We start from the raw sequence: 20,244 nt of genomic DNA, 5'->3' as shown, positions 1-20,244 counted from the left end.
TATCAACAGTGGAAATTAAGTGCTATCCTATTTTCAGCAGAAATATGCACATAATTAGCAGTAAGTCCAAACCACAGTCCGAACTGTTTAGTATACATAACCAGTCTTTGAGGAAACATAAGGTCCAAACCCTTCTCTCCACCCTTAGATGAAGACACTGTTCCCACCCTATTTCCTAAAATGCAAATATTCTTCAGTTCTAATTGCAAGGGGATCTCAAAAGGCAAACTGGGTTTTCTGCATTTGCCTTCTCCTTCTCGTTCCTCCATACCTTCCTCCTTCCACAATGAAAAATTATAGTAGCAGTTACCATCCCAGGAAAGGATAAAGACCGTCAATATTTCCCACATGAACCGGTGAGGCCACACCTTGAGTCTTGTGTCCAGTTCTGGGCCACTCCCTGCAAGAAGGACATTGAGGGGCTTGAGCATGTCCAGAGAAGGGCAACGGAGTCAGGGAAGGGTCTGGAGCACCAGAAGTGGCTGAGAGAGCTGGGGGGGCTCAGCCTGGAGAAAAGGAGGCTCAGGGGGGACCTTCTCAGTCTCTTCAACTCCCTCACAGCAGGGTGGAGCCAGGGGGGGTCAGGTTCTTCTCCCAGGGAACAAGGGACAGGACAAAAAGAAATGGCCTCAAGCTGCACAAGGGGAGGTTCAGGTTGGACATCAGGAAGAATTTCTTCACTGAAAGAGTGATTAGACATTGGAAGGGTCTGCCCAGGGAAGTAGTGGAGTCCCCATCCCTGGAGGTGTTCAAGGAACAACTGGACATGGCACTCAGTGCTCTGGTCAGGTTGACAAGGTCACCGGTTGGACTCGATGATCTGGGAGGTGTTTTCCAACCCTGGTGATTCTATGAATTACAGTGATTTTGTACTCTGGGCTGTATTACAAAATAAATTACTTTAAAAAAAAATTTTTAAAAAATCAAGACCTCTAGAGAAAGTGCTTTGGAAGGGTAACTAAGGAGAAATCACAGTGTGGTTCCTACAAGGTAGGAAGCAAAAGTGATATGTAAGACAAAGTATTGTAAGATGAAGTATTGTGATGTGATACTCCCCTTTACCCATATTGCTGTCTGATGTGGAGCAGGCTGCTTAAAGCAAACTTCTCCTGGATATTCATCACTTGCCCATTCACTAATAGTTGTCTGAATTAAGATCCTGTAGGAGAGCTCTGTAGTGCAGCTGAAGGTACTGGAAAAGCTGTGCTTTGATTGAGGGGGGGGAAAAAATAAACAAATTCCTGCACGATGGTGCATTCCCAGAATTGGCACCTCACATCACAGCATTGCCTTTGGCAGCTCTTACTACAGCACTTTGCCATCTGAAAATGGAAACTGCTTGTCAGCCATGCGGGGCTACGTGATAATTGTGTCTCTCTGTACTCCACGAGCACTTGTGAAGGAGTTCAGGAACACGTTTTCACAGCAGGATGAGAACAACATGCAATGAATCAAGATTAGGGCCACACTTATTAGACGAGTGCTAATGAGATTACTCATTTACGGTTAGGGTCTGATAGAGAAAACCTTGCAGTCAGAAAAATAACAGAAGTTAAGGATTAAATTATTAACAACATGCACTTCGCTTCCAGTTTGTCCTAGCTTTTGAACTCCCAGATTTATTTTAAAGCCACTAAACTTATGTTATCAAAAGAAAAATAAACATTCCACAAGAACCAAATTGAATACTTCCTTAGAAAGCAGGATCAAAAACCTCTCACTATCACAAGAGTCCATCTCTTTCTAACAGAGTAAACATTAGCAGCAGCAGGTTTGATGTGGAAGAACAAAATGCGGAAGCTGTTGAAATTTAAGAAACACTTTGCACCCATGAGTTTCACAGTAGTTTGGCAACAACACGGAGTGAGAGATTCTGATCTTCAGCAATCAGCTGAGGGAGCTGGGGGTGTTTAATCTGGAGAAAAGGAGGCTCAGGGGAGACCTTATCGCTCTCTACAACTGCCTGAAAGGAGGCTGGCATTTTCTTTAAGAGCTGTGCTCAGGGTGCAGAAGAGTCAAGAACTTAAAACCAGGGCTCTATCTGAGACCTTATAATCTGAATAGGTGGCAGTGCCAGCAATCCCTATTGGCAAGGATGTATTTTAGGCAACCCAGTCCTGAACTGTAACATTCTTCACATCACTTGAGCTAACTGCTAAAGCTCAGTGATATGTTTGAGAGCCAAGGGAGAAATCGACTAATGTTAAGACACATTCCTTCTAATCCCAGCCTTCAAAATGCTGTAATGCTCAGCAGCTAAGCTACAATTTGCTTTGATGACCTTTTAAAGAGAAAATCTGCACTGCAATAACAGTCCCCCACAACCGAGAAGGCAACACTCATGAAATACAGCTTACATGATTAATATATTTTACTCAGTATGTACACAGTTCTCCAAATAAATTGGGTCATACAAAGGCAGTTTAAGAAGTGTGAAGTATCCTTCTTGCCAGGTGTCACATGGGATATGTCTTTGGCTTTGCTTCCTCCAGCTCAGCATCCAACCAGCGGAATCCGCGGTGACGGCGCAGGACTTCGATGGCTTTTTGCTCCAGAGGTGTTGGTTGAATACCCAGGTCTTCAAAACCAGGAAGGTCAGGATGTTTCATGTCTGTTGTGTGAAACTTTAACAAGAATGGGGAGGATAGGGAGAAAAAGAAAAAAAAGATAATTCACTTGATGAAATCAACAGCATCACACCCAAAGCAATCATTCACATACTGGTTTTTTCTCACTACTTTTCCTCGAGAAGAGGAGAAGATTCAATGTGGCCCCACAGAACTATGGCTTAATTACACAAGGTATTGAGTACCAGTGACCTCAACATGAGATACAGGTGTTCTGCAACCAGCAAAAAGCTCTTCAGGCTTCAGGTTTGGCTTCAGGACTGAGCAGCAGTGAGACATGCAGAAAGCGTCCTCCTTTTCTCCCCATATATTATCAGGGAGGTTACTGCCTTGCAAGCACAAAATTAAGCCAAACTTGCAAGGGAAGTTCACTCTTGAACTCAAATGATGTACATTCTTCTTTGTCAAGAATATGTGTGTTGAATTGTCACCTCTGGTAGGTTGTTTTGCTCTGCTCATGGTTTAGAACAGAGTCCCCTGTTCATGGTTTAGAAGAGGGACATATTTAATTTCATTACCACATTTGCAACACCTAAATCTTAGCACATGTAGATTCCTCTTATGCTGTTGTGCCTTGAAAGGTCTTCAGGTCAACCCTGTGTAATATTGTATAGACTATTTAAGGATGAAAAGTTGGGAAAGAGGAACAATCAGACACAGAAGTGACATGGAGAAACTCCCCTCTTAACATCTATACCCTGGGCCAATAAAGCCAATAGCATTACAACACCAATTCTCTTCAGCATGGGACAAATCCTCCCTTCCTTTATTCTACAGTTTTTCACAATGATTTTCAACCAGAACAGGAAACCAGTTTATTTTACAGATGGAGAAATGTGAACACAGAAATTAATTGCTTAGAGCTGTTCAGTGAGCAGCTCTAAGTACAGGACTCAGTTCTCCCAGATTCATAGTAGTATCCTGTCTCAAATTAATTTGGGGATAATCTGTTCAAAATAGGCTATTGATACTGTGTTACAACAAAAGGCCTTGAAACTCCAACTCTGAAAAATAGCTGGGAGAGTCCCTCCCCCCTCAGAGAGCAGCAAGCTTAGGGACTGTACATGATTATCTTTGCTAGCCTACACATACGCCAAGTTTTGACATTAATACTTGCTAAATCCTACTTTTTCCCTGCTTGCAGTTGTTTTTCTCCAAGTTACTTCTCCACCCCCAGTGAAACAAACTGAGAAGACAGGAATAAACATGAAGCTGCAACATTTTCATGAGAAATACACTCTAATGTTAAGTGAGAATTTGGGCTGTATCCAGAGTTGTCAGTTCAACTTCAGTTGTTAAAAGCACCATTATCTGGATTATATAAATGACTTTAATGCATCTAGAGGTACATAAATGGACCTAAGAGAGTGGGGAGTATCTCTCCTTTGGCTTTGCTATTTTCAATAGCATGTGTTTTTGGGGAAGGGGGCAGGGACACAGTGAAACAGGCAGCCTTGAGCACTTTTTACACTTAAGACATTTTTTTAAATATCCATTTTTGTACCATCCACACAGTCTGAGAGCAATTCTTTATACCCAAATTCTGGCCACTGAACTGACTGAAATGCTACACCACCTGATGTACAAACATTTCAGCACTCCTTGAATTCAAACCTACAAGTGCAAGTCACAAATACACAATGAAACATTTCCCAAGAAGGATCTGGGGGTTGCCCCACACACTTACCCTGTCCACTTTGTCCCGTGTTGTCCACGGTTCAAATGGATTCATCTCAAAGAATCTTGCAACAAAACTGTAAACAGAAAGAGTATTGCAGAAGTACAGTCATTATTCACATGCACAGAAGAAAATGAACTGGTAAAAATATTTCACACATAACAGTGAGCAAGAGCTTGTTCTGTAGCTGTTCTTGCAAGCTGTGAATTCATCAAAGCACCAGCCACCAAGTTCTTAGTTGTGTTTCTGGTAACTTTAACTGTTTGCTACTGAATTAGCGAGTATTCTATTATTTTACTGTGAAAGGGAATGGAGAAGTAAATATCTAGAAGTAAAAATGAGTGTTAGTGGGTGGGGAAAGTAAACCCCCACATCCAATTCCCCACACATCAGAGGCATTCAAGTCCTGCCCCTGGCCTTTCATCCAAACTCTGCTCCCCAGTGGTGTGGGCAGTAATCCAATTAGTCACCAAGTTTCCTTCAATGCCTCCATGAAAAAACACACTTGCTGACAACTAAATGAGTTATCAGCCCTAGAAACAAGATGATGGAATCCGGAGCAATCTATAAAAAGGATGAGGATTTGCACTTTTCAGATATGAAGTTTCCCTTGAAACAAAGAAAATCTGGCAAAGAAAATAAGGCTACAGCTCTTGCTCAGTGTCTCAAGACCAACTTCTTACTGAAGTGCCCACCTGGCAGACTAGGATTTACTAAGTTATTGCACATAAACAGAACCAGGCTTATCTGCCTTTTAGACTCAGTCTTTTCTCAAAAATATGAAATACCACTTAGTTTAGCCCATAAATAAAGAAGTGCAATATGGACTGCAGCAGATGTGAATAAACTAATAAGCACCTTTTTAACAAGCTGCTCTGTGTCAGCTGAGCCATGTTAACCTGATGCCTCTTACATGCAACACAGAAACAGTCACCACAGTTTAAGATGTTCTATTGTCCACCAGCAGTTCCATGGACCCAGTGGTGAGTCCTACTGGCAGATTGGCAGGAGGGCTCCAACACTGGTGACTGCTTTAGCTTATTAATTGGCATTGTACTTAGAGTAAGGAGGACAACCACCCCAAACATGAACACATCTCAACCATGCTGAGCACTGCTTCTGAAATGGCATTTATTATTGAGGTGCTCTTCGAAAGGATGTGATTATTCCTTAAGGATCAGGCCCAGGCTCAGATTTACACTGCACTTTTCCATGCACCAGTAATATACTCAGTGCACATACAGCTGCAGAAACAGCTCAGGGCATGCAAACAGCCCACTGTAGTCAGCTGAAGTGATGCTACACCTTTCCCTTTTTATCTCCCAATTTATTACCATCTTTTAAAGATGTTACTGTCCTCATATCATAGACAAAGAAATGCTTGCTCACAACCACACTGCTCAAATTGCCAGGCCAAGATCTCAGTATGAACCTACCTCTAACACTGGCCCAAATCAATACAAAAGCCAGTTTCTGTCATCCATGTTAAATAACAACTGGCCAGAGTAAATAACCAATGCAACAGGTATTTATGCTTCTGTGTTGCCTCCCAGAGCCCCAGTTTCTTACTGAATCATAGAATGACAGGATGTGTAAGGTTGGAAGGGGCCACAGTGGGTCACCAGCTCAAACAGGGTCATCCCAGAGCACATGACACAGGATTGCATCCAGATGTTTCTGGAATATCCCCAGTGAGGGAGACTCCACACCCTCTCTGGGCAATCTGTTCAGTGCTCGGTCACTGCACAGCAAAGAAGTTCTTCCTCATGTCCAGCTGGAACTTCCTGGGCATCAGTTCCTGCCCGTGGCCTCTTGTCCCATTGCTGGGCACCCCCGAGCAGAGCCTGGTCCATCCTGTGCCCCCTCCCTGCAGACACTGACACACATGGATGAGGTCCCCTCTCAGTGTCTCCTCTGGAGGCTGAACAGCCCCAGCTCCCTCAGCCTTATTAGGGTCCCACTTACTGGTAGAGAGGACGTGGGAGCGGGTAGGGAATGAAGGCTCGATAGGAAGTTGCGTAGATGTACTCGACCATGTCGTACAGGAGGTACCGGTGAGGGCTGAGGGAAGAAGCAACAAACATTACAAGTAAGTCAGGTGTACCTCAATATACTTAAATATTGGCACCAGGCGACAAAAACATTTTAAAGCCTTCCAGCCCCAAGGGCCTGTTTTTTTCAATCCAAATGATTTGTCCACCCTGTGGCTCGCGGGGAGCCCACGGTGGAGCAGGTTTCTCCTGGAGGACTCCAGCCTGTGGAAGGAGCTGGGGAAAAGTAGAGAGATGAGGAAGCAGCAGAAAGGCACTGTGGGGAATCTGGCTGCTAGCCAAGGCCAGTCCACCCCAATCATACTGGATAAAGCAGATTCTGGGTGCTTTGAAAGCACACCTTTAACGTGCTCCCTCCGTGCTGACTCAAATTCTGAACGCAGGACTTCCAGTGCTGGGATAATTTTGCAGTCTGTAATAGAAGGAAGCCAGAAGGCAAACAGAAAATTAAGGATGGTTTATTAACAACACATCCCATCTTTGGTAGCAAATGGCTGCAGGGAGATTGATTCACTTGCCTTTGCACGACTAAGAATATACTGTTCTCTCCAAAAGCACGAGGAAGAAGCCAAGATAAATTTTCCCAAAAAAACCTCATTCTCTCTCTCTCTCAGTATGGAGAGAAGGAAGCAGCCAGTCTCCTGCACACCTGCAGTAGTTTGAGAGAAACATATACCACTGGGAATTCCCATTCCTTTCTTGTTCAGACTTTGACTTGGCATTTTATACTCGATTTTTATAGATGCCTCCGAACTGAGCCATCAGGTATCCCTTGGCTTTCAAGGCAATTTGCTGGTATTCCACTCTGACAGGCCCAAGATCACACAAGATATCAAGGCCTGAGGTTGCAGGAAAACTCAGCCTTCAATTGACACGTTCTTCAGAAAAATAACCACAATCAAAATCTGTTGATAAATTGGGAAAAAGAATCCCAAATTACTACTACTTTAGCTTGCAAAAGGAAATTAAATATTCTAATGGATATACTTCAAGGTAGGGCAGCATATCCGGGAGAATTCAAAGAATTCTACACTCAATTTTCCTTATGAATTTCATCCAGATTGCTGGATTACAGAACCTGAGAGATATCTGCACTTATGAAGTTACACTAAAGGATTTTTTCTTGACAAATTATCAAACATTAACAATACAACTTCCCCAGGAATAGTCTCCCATTGAGTTGTCAGCACATGAACCCCTATTTTAGCAGAGAGCAAAGCTCTAGAGAGTATCAGTATTCAAGACACCTTTAAAAAGTGAATGAAGTAAAATTAATTCCATGGAGGAAAGAGAGGAACAGGTAAACCATAAAAACCTTCAGTCATTCAGAAACAGCAAAGACACCATGAGCTGTCACAGTTAAAACTCCATTCCACCATATAATACCAAAAAAATCCCACACACCCACAGAAATACTCTGCTCTTTTCCAAAATTAGTATTTGAAACACAAACTGGTAATTCCTCTCCAAAAATGTAAAGAGGTGCATCATGCACCTTTAGTCAAGGGTTATGCTGCACAGTTCCTTTGGTTTTCCAACACTAATTTGGAATGTCAGTTTAGACCAGCACTCATTCAAAGTCTTTTCAGGCATTGTTATGTTCCTGAAACCACAGCCTGGCATCCTTCCTTGGATTCCTGCCTCTGAAACCTGGGCACTGAACTCCTGGTCTTCTATAAACTGCCAAAAAGTTAGACCATGAAACTGCAAGAACACATTTAAATTTCAGCCCCTTCCATCTGGATGCAAACAGTGTTTTATGTAGTGCACAACTCTCAGTTTCTCCCACAGCTGGAACAGTTGCTTCTGCTGAGGCAGAGCTGAACCTAAAACCAGATGTCTGTCCTTCCTTTTGCAGCAGGTGGCTTTGGATTTGTATTGACATATGTTCAAGGGGGTAAAACAGTCCCTCAAAGGGTTAATTTCATCACATGTTGTGGGTTTGCATTAGTTGTGTCCATCTGACAGCTACACATCTATAAAAAGGGGGTCTGAATGGCTGTCCAGCATTTGTTTGCACTGGCTTTTCAGTGTGACACCTCCCATCACCCCTGTGCTTCTAAAGCAACCTCAAGTTACTTGATTATTATTGCTGTTGTTAGTTCTTTCAGGCTACTGTTAGCTTCTTTCTCTCACTTCACTAGTTTTTGAGCAGAAGACCCTCACCATACTCCAAAGGGAGTTGAAGACCCACTTGCTGCCTGTTCCAGGGCACCTGCCAGGATAACAACTTCCTCAGCAGCTCAGTTAAAGCACAGAACAAACTGGCACGACATGAGTAAGAGCCAAACTGACAATAATCTCTGGATCGTGGGAATAAAGATTCATCACCGCAAGTCTCACAAAATGAGCACGGAAAACCCAATCTAACCTCAGATAAAATCCTAGTATCTTTGCAAAATCCAGATATGATGCACATTTTTGGTAGGTAGGAGGGGGAGACAGAGATGTGCATGCAATACAAAAAAAAAGAAAGCTGTTCAGCATCATTTGTATCTTAATTAGCAACTGTTTTCTTTATCAATGAATCTGATGTTCCTTTTACCACATGTTGGAATGAGACCAGTTCCAGTGCTGTGTTATAGGATCAAACATGGACCCATTACCTTCCATTTGCCACAGTTTATTCCCAATGACCCATGACTCCAATGACTTGGAGCTTCTGTACACAAAATATTCCAAGAGATCATAGACTCACAGAATGGTTTGGGTTAGAAGGGACCTTAAAGATCATCTCGTTTCAACCCCCTGCCATGGGCAGGGACACCTTCCACCAGCCCAGGTTGCTCAGAGCCTCATCCAACCTGGCCCTGGACACTTCCAAGGAAGGGGCATCCACAGCTTCTCTGGGCAACCTGTAAACCCCCTGCCTTTAACAGGAGAACCACTGCCTCTAACTATTCCAATTCCAGGTGTTTTCCACACAGCTTTACCAGAAATTTCTCCAAATCTATGTTGTCCAGCATGCTTCCCAAGATGCCTATTCCTCTGTGTGCACACACAGAACATGAAATGCAATGGGGCCCAAACTGGGATTTTCAGAGTACTCACAGGAACAGCTCGAGTCATTTTTCCTCCCAAAAAGGAGGTGGAATTTATTGCAGCTCAAACTGTGTGCATGGATGGAGAAATTAAATGTACTGTGCAGCATGCCAAAAAATGACACCAAAAAGAAGTACTTCAGTTAATTAGAATCAGAAAAGTGACCTACCCAGCCAAGGCATATGTTTTTCCTTTTGCATCAGGATTCTTAATTGCATTAATAATTGCCTTTGCTACATCAACCACCTGTGAGGAACAAATTCACACCGTTACCAACAGAAAACAAGAATATATGCACATACTAGTGTTTCAAAAATTATTTACATGTACCCAATCCACCCAGAGAGGATTTGGGATTGTTTGTTTTATTGAAAACTTACGTATACTGGTTGTTTCACTGTTTTTTTGCCCAGAGCAATGAGAGGCACCCCACCAAACCAGCGCATGTCTGCCAGAAAGAGGGAGAAAATCTGTGAATCCTTTCAGGAAGCAAACAACCAAGACACTTTACAACATACTGAGTGTGGAACTCTTCTGAAAACTGACTTAACTTTAAAAAAAAAAAACAACCAGAATTGGAAAGAATTCCCATCCAATTCCAGTAGCATTGTTTTCCACACACAGTTTTCTTATAAACAAGGAGGGGAAGGCTGTATTTACTGTTCAGAGTGGTTCAGAGATATTTCAACTTCGAAAGACAGAAAAACAGGTTTCACTTTATCCTGTGCAGCAATTTGTTGCTCATACATCAGATATTATTGTTGCTTCTGAGCCCAGAACGACTCAGGTTGATTTTCATATTTGAGCATTACCAACTTGACAAACTCCTTTCAGGGTATAAACTACTTTGAGGGTTCAGATGAGCTGAGAATAATCTAAATTTAAAAAAAAAAAACCCCAAACCAAAACCAAACAACAGTACACACCTTCCCTCAAAATAAAATAATTAAAAAAAAATAAAATCAAAGAGCAAAGTCGAACTAGACTCAGAAAGAATTCAGCCAAGAGATAATTCACGATGTTTCTGTTTTTCCCACTATTCACATTCAGTAACAAAGTATATTTCTGATAAAAACACACCTGCTTTTCAGAAGCAATTCCCCTTTTCCTCTGTTCTCTACAGACAGTTATACAGATCACACATGGGTTTATTACTTCAAGAGCACATACTTGCATAATGATTGAGAAATCGGTCTTCTCTCCCAAACATCTCTGAGGGCTTCAAAATGATGGCATCTGGAAATTCTTCCCTCACTACCTTCTCTCCAACAGCCTGGCATTCAATTAAAGTGAACACATTCATTAGATCCACTCTGAACAAACCAGAAGTGGATGTCTGACCATAGAACTGAAAGAAATGACACCATCAGAAGGACAAAAACTATCTGTATCTAAGCCATTTGATCTTTGAGATGTTACACTCCAAAAGCCCCAAAAAAATCCCACAGATCATTTCTTCTGCTTGAGATAAAATGCAGTCTCACTAGTGAAGTGACACAAATTTAAAGGGACAAGTTCAAAAAGAAGCCTAAATAAATAAATAGGTTCATACTAAAGATAATGCAAACTACAGTGAGACCAAACAAAACAAAAATAGCTGAAAAATTGAGAATAGCTGTATTAAAAAAGAAAAAAAAAAAATCAGTAATACAAAATTATAGCTCCTAATAAGGAAAAAAACTATAGGATACCAAATCCAGATTTTTTTTTTTTTGTACAAGAGCAGGTAACAATCCCATTCCAAGGACTCATACCAGATACTCATCTGTTTTTGCAACATTCATTTTGGCATCAACTACTTACTAGGTCATTCCAGCCTTAGATCTTAGGGCTGATATTAGATCTCAAACTGTTGACTCAGTTCTTCTTTCTTAATGACAGTGACTTTAGGTGCAAAGATATTCAAGGGTAAAAGAAAGGCAAGAGTTTTCAGGAATACAACATCTATTTCCCTTCAGAGCACATGGAGTACTAAGGAAGATTTCAAGCTCCAGTAAGTAAAGTACCTCAAAAATGTCTCAGCTGCAGAAAACATTCCACAGTAAATTCACACTCTGATTTCCTTCAAACAGACCCAGTTGGGGAAACAAACAAAATAAAATAAATAATTTTTAAAAAAGTAGGCTCTCAGAAAATATATTCAAAAGGATTCCAGACTTACTTTGCTCCTGAGGTACTTGGAAGGACTCTTCAGGTTGGCATTCAGGTGAGAAATGTGAATGAGCGTTTCCACACCAGCTTCCCTACTTATCTGTGCGATAGTTTGAGGAATATTTACAAATTCATCTTCAAATTTGAAGTTTCTAAAACAAGGCAAAACCCAAATTTTACTTTAAGAGCAACCAACCCTGGCTGCCTGCCAACCAGGGAGAAAAGCAATCACTAAGTATTACTTGAATGTATTTCAAAAACCTGTCTTGATGCTCTTTCTTACAGATTAAGTTTCCTTTCATGAGGGACTCTTCATATAATAAAAATCAGAGGCAAGTGAATTACAGATTCTCTGTTTTTCACATGTTAAATCAGCAAGAAAAATCCTCTTGCTCACTTGTCAGCAACAAATAGAAAACTCTGCCCAAGGGAAAACAGGTTATTTTTATTAAGAGAAGCCCTGCTGCATCTTGAGCTCTGAGCAAAGCTGTGTATTTACAAAACCTGTTCAAAATTTGACTTGATTTGATGAACTTATTTACCTTACAAAGGAGCTCAAGAATTCTGAGCAGTGCAAGTCAGGGCAGATGCCTGGCATTGGGGAAGTGGACAGAAACAAACCAAAAATTGCAGAGGTGCTCATGCAAATGGAAAAAAAAAAATCAAATTGTCAGAGCATTTAGAGCCATTTCAGAGGAGCCCTAACAAGGGGCCTATATAAGGGGGTTAAACTGTAAACTAGTTGGGCATCTGATCAAGAACAACACAGAAGCTCTGTCTCCAAGCAGAACTGACACTATAGGCTGGCAATTCTTTGCAACTATCCCAAGACTTCCAGAAAGAGAACTGGTCTCTCACGTCTTTATATTATCCTTGTAAGCACCCTTCAATCTCGTCCATTTGCTTTGGGTAACGAACATCTTATCCTAACTCTCTCTCTCTGTCCTTATCTACTCCCACAGCTCTTCAGATCCCACTGGACTCCAAAGAAACTCTTCAAAATAAGAAGTTATTTTTGACCCTTCAATAACTAATCTGATCCTGGGAACCATCACTTCTGTTCTACTCACAAAAATAGATTTAGAAACACACAAGAACAAACAACATCCCTCCTGTAACTATGGAGTTTCAAACAACATGGCACACACAGATGAGTCTGTACATGAATACAAGGCAGGGAGGAAAGTATTCCATGGCAGGCTTTCCTTATTTTGACTGATCTCTAAATCTAATCTTTTTTTTTTCCTTCCTGCCCAAGTTTTTCAGAGACTTTGGGATGACTACAATGGTTAGTCTGACCTTGTGTTTAACAGACCACAGAATTTTATCTCACGGTTTCAGCACCACCACTGACACCAACAGGAATAAAATATGTGATAAAAATATTTGTGCAAAGCAGTGGTAAGATGTGTAATGTCCAAAAGTCTTTAACTTGTACCAAGACTTGTCTGTTTGAATATGTTGAAACTGTCCAGAGGACAGCCTGAGGTTTGAGGGGTTTCCAACTAGAATAAAACTTTGTGATGTTGTCCTCACACTTCCCTTCAGTAAAAAAGAAACCCTCCTTTACGCAAATCATACTTTTTACACAAATCCCAAAATTTTGAGTGGGGAAGTAGCCATGAAATACATATCAGAGACAAACAGAGATTACACTGTCCTTGTACAAACTGTACAGACTTTGTTTTTTTCCCCCCTCACTCCCACATTAAAGAAATTTCTTCTGTTTTGACAGGAATAAGTATTTGATCTCTATTCCAGGAAAAATAATTATACCATTTGAGACTACTACTTCTGATCTATTAATACAATTTACCTACTGATTTTACAATTTGAACATCAAATGGCTGTTGATAAAAAAAAAGAGCAACAGAGGCATTAGGTTTGTAAACCCAGATGAAACTGATATCTGCATTTGTTTACCAGGACAGCAAAATCACGTACCTCATAAAGGCAAATCACACAATTAGGTTTTTGTCTGGCAGTTCTGCACAAGGCTTTAAATAAAGTGGACAAAATTGCATGCATACAAAAAAAATGAGGCTATTACAAGTATTCTTAACTTAAAAAAAAATGGGAATTTTTTAATGGATTTCAAAAAGGAACTATTCTTAGAAATTATCATTAAAAAAATGCTTCTGTAGCTAATATTGTCTGTGCCAAAATTCTATCAAGGAATGATGTCAATAATCATAATCCTAGGGAGTCTCCATTAGCTATTCCTGTATATTAACATTTCCAGAGAGTAGGAAAAGCTTGATCAGAGCTTAGTCTAGTAGGCTACAACTCATCACTACGCCCAAGTGAAAGGACAAAATCTCACTTCTGTAATAATGTAAATATCAATATAATGCAAATATAAATATAAATGTCATATAAATATACTGTAAATATAAGAAACTGGTGAGCCTGTGTCATTTGTAGGAAGGCACTCAGGGAATATCTGTCAGGTGTGGGAAAGCAGCACATTGATCTTCCTGACAGAAGCTGGAAAATGATAGAAAGAATGCCCTTTTCCAGAGTGCATCATAACCAGGGCTCTAGGTAATCATTTAAAGAAACAGAAGAAATTTTATAAGCACAGTTTTGGCTTTGTCTTTTTGTAGAAGCCAAGAACAGTGAAAGCATCACTGCACACACATGCTAGCCACGTAAAAACGTGCCTACAACATCCAACACCTGGTGCAAACCTATCAATATAGGAAAAAAAAAAAAGGCAAATTACCTTGTTTCCCACTCCTTTCCAACAAGATTAATGACCACATTGCTGTGTTCCACAGCCCTTCGGATGGAGTCTTTGTCCCTACAGTCCCACTCCTGTAAGCAGAGCATCAAACAGGGAGAAAGGTGAGATAATGTGTAAACAGGCACCGTCAGAGAAAGCTCTTCCACACCATTCCCATTTGGAGCTGTGTCTGTGAGAATGATTTAACAGATTGCTTTGTATGGCAACGAGTTGTGTTTGATCTAAAGACAGATCCAAAGCCAGAGCAAGGGACTTACAAAGAAGAGGAGCTGCCCCAGGTCCCCCATGGGCCGCAGGTACATGAGGTCATACTGATCGCAGCGATAGGGGATGATCACCTGAGAGCCAATGCGACCTAAGAGCCCAAAAAAACCCCAAAAGTTTCATTTATCTCAAGCAAACACATCACTTTGAGTAGATGAACTTCTAAATAAACAAAGCTCCTTTTTTTTCCCCCCGGCATTAAAGAACAACATCAGATACAGGTATCTTGGATACTTGTTGCAAAGCTAAAAGTAGAATAGAAGCGAGTCTTTGAACCTGGATATTTGGAATTCTTAAACAAGATTTTTTGATTTTTTGAGTATTTAGGCTTCTAAGACAAAATACAGAAGCTTGCTAAAAAAACAACAACAAAAAACAACGGTGTGTCCCATAAACATAGTAAAATACCCAAAAGTGTATCACGCATAAGGATATTTACATTTTTTTAAGTTGCATGAAAGGGAGAAGGGAGGGAAAAAAAAAAAAAAAGCAAAGGCTATCTTCTGAAACTTAAAATACAAAAGGGCAATTTTAAAGAATTCTAACCAAATTCCTGCAAATATTTTAGTGAAATATCCTAATAAGGCTAAAACCAGAAGAATCAAATATGTGCTGTATCCTCAGATTTTCAGTCTACAGGCTGAAAAGCAATACTTGAAGGAGTATGACTTATTTTAATGACCCTAATCTTTAAAAGCTCCGAAATTTCCTGGATTAAAACTATTTAATCAATTAAAACCATAAAACAAGTTTTACTAATTGCCACGTCCTGGCATTTTAGGAGACCAAACACTACAACCTGTAAGACCCGAAATGCCAGAGGTTTCTAGATCACCCTGCAACCTGAAGGAAAAAATCAGTTTCCTTAAACAGCTTTTATGTATTTTTTTTTTTAATTAGCACTCCCAGTACATCACCTAAACGGTTGACAACATATCTTCCCAGGAAACCTGTGGCCCCAAAGACAGTGGCCACGATGCCACTGACAGAGGATCGTCCGCTCCTTCCATGAGGGATCACGGCGTGATGGACTTGGCGGTGCTGCTGCAGCACGGAGGGGGCTCCAGCCAGGACAGAAATTCCAGGCCCTGCAACACAGAACAGGAGTGTGGGACATTAACTGGCATCTGACACTGCTAACTTATAGCTTATGCTATTTTTCTCATTACAGATCCATGAAGGGGTTGGAATTAGACGATCTTTAAGGTCCCTGCCAACCCAAACCAGTCTATGGTTTGATGATAAACTGACAAGTAGAGAGTTTGGAAGGAAGGAATGTCCCCTCCAACCAAATTTGCCAAAACAAAGAAGATTTTTGAAATTTGAAGTGTTTAGTGCTACTGCATGTCCATGCTCATAAAAAGAAAGGGACAGATGAAATACAAGCTGCACAAACACAAGGCAGACATCTGACTGTAAGAGCTGCCACTGGAAAACCACCTTGGGGATACAACAGAAACCCAGTAAATCACTTCCCAACCTTTATCAAGTCATGGACATAAGCGTTTTCTGGACAAGAATAAGCAAGTTTAATGTTCCCTGTGTAAATCTAAGTAGCAAAAATCATAATGAAAATGAGTATTTGATATCAGAACAACAGATGCATTAGGGAAAAACAACACAAATGCTACTTGTACACTGAATTAGGTTATATGCGACCGGGTATTACCAGTTACACAGTGGCACTGACATTGTAGCCCTGATGTTAAGAAGATCAAAAGAATAGGGAATGTTTAGATATAAATTATATTGTTCCATCAGCTGACAGAATTCAAATCAGAAAATCCAGCAAGATCTCAGTGCCTGAAGGAGGTTTTTTTCTCTACCCAAAAGTTTGTCTATCTCTATTCTCTTCATACCCCACAAACTGGAAAAACATACATCTCCAACTTTGTCCTGAAAGACAGTTTGACAGTAAATAAACCAATAACACATACACTTGTACTTTTCAAATTGGTATACTATGCCTAGAAACTATGCTTCATAACTGGTTGACAGAAACAGGACAAAATAAGATATTTTGTCTTACACCTACTTAAAGTAGATATATGACTTCCTAAAAAGCACCTTTACTACAAAATAGGCCCAAGCATAAACTGGGCACGGATTCTGTCTTTAAGGAGCAGATATAGAGGGCCTTTCCACTACTGAAACAGAGACCTTGAGACTTGGAAAAAAAAGGAAGACACTCCCAGTGTCCTTACCCAAGCTTGGTACAAGTATAAAGGATCCCACTGAGGGATCTTGTTACCTTGTGGTGTTCCAGTAACAAGGGGCTTGTAATTTAATTTATTTTTTAGGAAATGCACACTCACAGAAAAATGCCTGGTTTCTTTATAATCAGCAGGATTCCTTCAAGTATTTAAAAAAAAAAAAAAAAAAGCTAGGTGATACGCTGAAGTGGTGAAGAGAAAGCTTGACAAGTCACACTCCCCAATGCTTTCTTTGTATGCACTTTTCTTTCTAAAAGTTTACTAAAAAAACCACACAATACTGATACTCATAATATTAAAACTACTTCTGTTACTTTTAGACAGGAAAACATTTCAGGTCTTACAACACAAAACCCAAATGTAACAAGATTTCAGTCTCCTGTGAGCACCTGTTGAAAAAACAGTATTATTAAACAGATCAACCCGTAAGAATGATGTGAAAGGTTAAAAATAAATACAAATGCGTGTCTTTCAACTACTTTGTTGGCTTTTTTTGCTGCTATTTCTGCAAAATTATTGAGTGACAGGCTCTTCATAATGCTATCACTGGTATATTAAGAAATAATTACTGTTTTGTGTTCTCCCACCTTTGTGTATACACCTATTGTTGCTTGCCTTGCACTATAAGGAATTTAGTGATGAACATCTTTTCTTGTTCCATAAATCTGCCTGCAAGATGTGCCAGAAATTATCACCATCTATGGCTATATGCCCAACCACTACTATATTCACTACAAATTCTGTTGCCCAGAGAAGCTGTGGCTGCCCCATCCCTGGAAGTGTTCAAGGCCAGGTTGGATGGGGCTCTGAGCAACCTGGGATAGTGAAAGGTGTCCTGCCCATGGGCAGGGGGTTGGAACAAGATGATCTTTAAGGTCCCTTCCAACCCAAACCATGCTGTGATTCTGTGAATTAAACCTCAAATATCCACAGTAAACTCGAATCATCCTTTTCTCCACCCAAAAGTTTGTCTATCCCTATCCTCTCCATACCTTACAAACCAGAAGAAGATCCTACATCTCCGATTTTGTCCTGAAAGGCAGTTTGACAGCCACTTAAGTATAAACACACAGTAAAAAACCACGGCTCCCATTAAAAGTTTCTTAAATTCCTTCCTTACTTTTACCAACCAAGCAAAACCTGTCAGTCACCTCCCACCTCACCCAACACAGGAGCGTGCGCGGAATCACCCTAAACAAAAACCGACTCTCTCTTCTGGCCGTAAAGGCCCAAACACAAGCTTTAAATATAATATTGCTAGTCGAACGTTACTATGAATGACGCCAAAAAGGTCAAAGTCACCTAAGAAACGGCAAAAGGAATGCAAAAAAAAAAAAGAGCAGTGACAGTCCCAGCGCGACAACCACGGCTACAGCCTGAGCCCACTCCTGGCAGCCCTTCGGGCTCCAAATCCCACTTCCCTGAGCAGAAGGGAGGCAGAAACCCGATCACTTCTGCCCTAGAAAATGTCATTTTGGCCAGCTGGCTCTCCAGCCGCTGCCCTGCGAGCTCCCTCACCCAGCGCTTCTCCGCAGGCTGAGCACTCCCCGACGCCTAGAAGGACATCGTGGGCACCCCCCTGGCTCGGCCGGAGGCCCCAGGACAGCCCGTTTCCCGGCGGGAGCAGTGCCCGGCGCTGACACTCACCTGCCCTTGGCAGCCACAGCCCGCGGGCGCAGCGAGTCGCGGCCGCCATCTTGTGCCTTCCCCGGGCCAGGCGGCGCATGCGCGGGGCCGCGGCCTCACCGCGGCTGCGCTGGGCGGGGACCGGGGAGAGGGGGGACCCGGGACAGGGGGGACCGTGAATTACGGAATTAATTGGGCTGGGACAGAGCTGTGGCGTCACCGAGAGCAACCTGCGAGCGAACAGCGCCGTGACAACCGGACCATGGCACTGAGTGCCGCGTCCAGGTGTTCCCTGAACACCTCCAGGGACGGTGACTCCACCGCCTCCGTGGGCAGCCCCTTCCAATGCCTGACCTCCCTTTCTGGGAAGAAATTGCCCCTGATGTCCAACCTGAACCTCCTCTAGCACAGCTTAAGGGACTATGTGCCCTTGTCCTATCACTTGTTGCCTAGGAGCAGAGCCCGACCCCCACCTGGCTACACCCTCCTTTCAGATAGTTGTAGAGAGCAATAAGGTCCCCCCGACCCTCCTTTTCTCCAGGAGCCCCCCCCCCCCCCCCCCCCCCCCCAGCTCCCTCAGCTGCTCCTCTTAGGACTGACTCTCCAGACTCTTCCCCAGCTCTGTTGCCCTTCTCTGGACACGCTCCAGTTCCTCACAAAATCACAGAATGGCTCAAGTTGGAAGGGACCACAGTGGGTCAGCTGGTTCCACCTCCCTGCTCCAGCAGGGTCATCCCAGAGCACATGACACAGGATTGCATCCAGATGCTTCTGGAATATCCCCAGTGAGGGAGACTCCACACCCTCTCTGGGCAATCCTTTCAGTGCTTGGTCACTGCACAGCAAAGAAGTTCTTCCTCGTGTCCAGGTGGAACTTCCTGGGCATCAGTTCCTGCCCGTGGCCTCTTGTGCCATTGCTGGGCACCCCTGAGCAGAGCCTGGTCCATCCTCTGTCCCCTCCCTGCAGATATTTATACACATTAATGAGGTCTCCTTGTGATAAATGAAGTCTTGAGTTTCTATAAGTTTTTGAATAATAGTTTGTTATATGGTAAAAGCAAGCAGCCTGCTGGGTGACAGAAATGGGACCAGTTTCCCAAATCTGCACACCCCTACTACAGGGTACATTTAGTATTTATCTTAGCTACTTCATGCATATTAATTATATCATATACATATACATTCTACAGGTTTTTCCTAAGTATTTAATATATGGGTTTTCTTACAGCTAAAGCTAAAAGGGTTATCTCTACAACCAGTCATAATTGGACGAACAGGCGCCTAAAAAAACATATTTTATTTTTGGGGTAGTAGGGAGGTTTAGGGCCTCTTGACCTTGTAAGGGTCTGTTTTCTTTATGGGGTGTAATTAAGTTTTACAATCCGTTTGTTTTATTTTGATGTAATCACCCATTTGTTTCACGAATCACAATTATTTATATATCACATCTCAATGACCTTCCTTAACTGAGGGGCCCAGAACTGGACACAGTATTCAAGGTGTGGCCTCACCCGTGCCAAGTACAAAGGGATAATCACTTCCCTGGTCCTGCTACCACACTATTACTGATCTAAGCAAGGATGGCACTGGCCTTCTTGCCCACCTGGGCACACCTGGCCTCATGTTGAGGTGTCATATTGTCACTGTCCACCCACAGGAACATCCCTTCGCCTATATTAAGCTGAAATATAGATTAATCTCTCTTATGGGATGTGCTGTTTTGCAGGTCCTTGCACCTCATACCTGTCTTGTGGGAAATGAGACAAGTCCAACAATTGAAACTTTGGCCACTGCTGAACTGGACCAATTAAAAACATTTTTACCAACTCATTACTTATGCCTTGAA

General features: G+C 41.9%; 1 protein-coding gene across 1 annotated transcript; it reads right to left on the bottom strand.

Moving 5' to 3' along the window:
• Positions 1-2,347: 2,347 nt before the first annotated feature.
• Positions 2,348-18,538, bottom strand: NDUFA9 (NADH:ubiquinone oxidoreductase subunit A9). The gene is made up of 11 exons (XM_032688585.1): positions 18,420-18,538; positions 15,477-15,647; positions 14,553-14,650; positions 14,275-14,366; positions 11,560-11,701; positions 10,569-10,671; positions 9,779-9,846; positions 9,568-9,644; positions 6,271-6,366; positions 4,315-4,381; positions 2,348-2,624 (listed from the first exon to the last, which is right to left on the bottom strand). The coding sequence occupies exons 1-11, from the start codon at positions 18,496-18,498 to the stop codon at positions 2,457-2,459; spliced, it is 1,161 nt and encodes a 386-aa protein (XP_032544476.1). The 5' UTR covers positions 18,499-18,538; the 3' UTR covers positions 2,348-2,456.
• Between the last annotated feature and the right edge of the window lie 1,706 nt (positions 18,539-20,244).

The sequence above is a fragment of the Chiroxiphia lanceolata genome, chromosome 5 (genome assembly GCF_009829145.1).
Source record: "Chiroxiphia lanceolata isolate bChiLan1 chromosome 5, bChiLan1.pri, whole genome shotgun sequence".
Classification (NCBI taxonomy): domain Eukaryota; kingdom Metazoa; phylum Chordata; class Aves; order Passeriformes; family Pipridae; genus Chiroxiphia; species Chiroxiphia lanceolata.
Note: the sequence above shows the minus strand (reverse complement) of the source record. Positions and strands in the feature narration are given on the sequence as shown.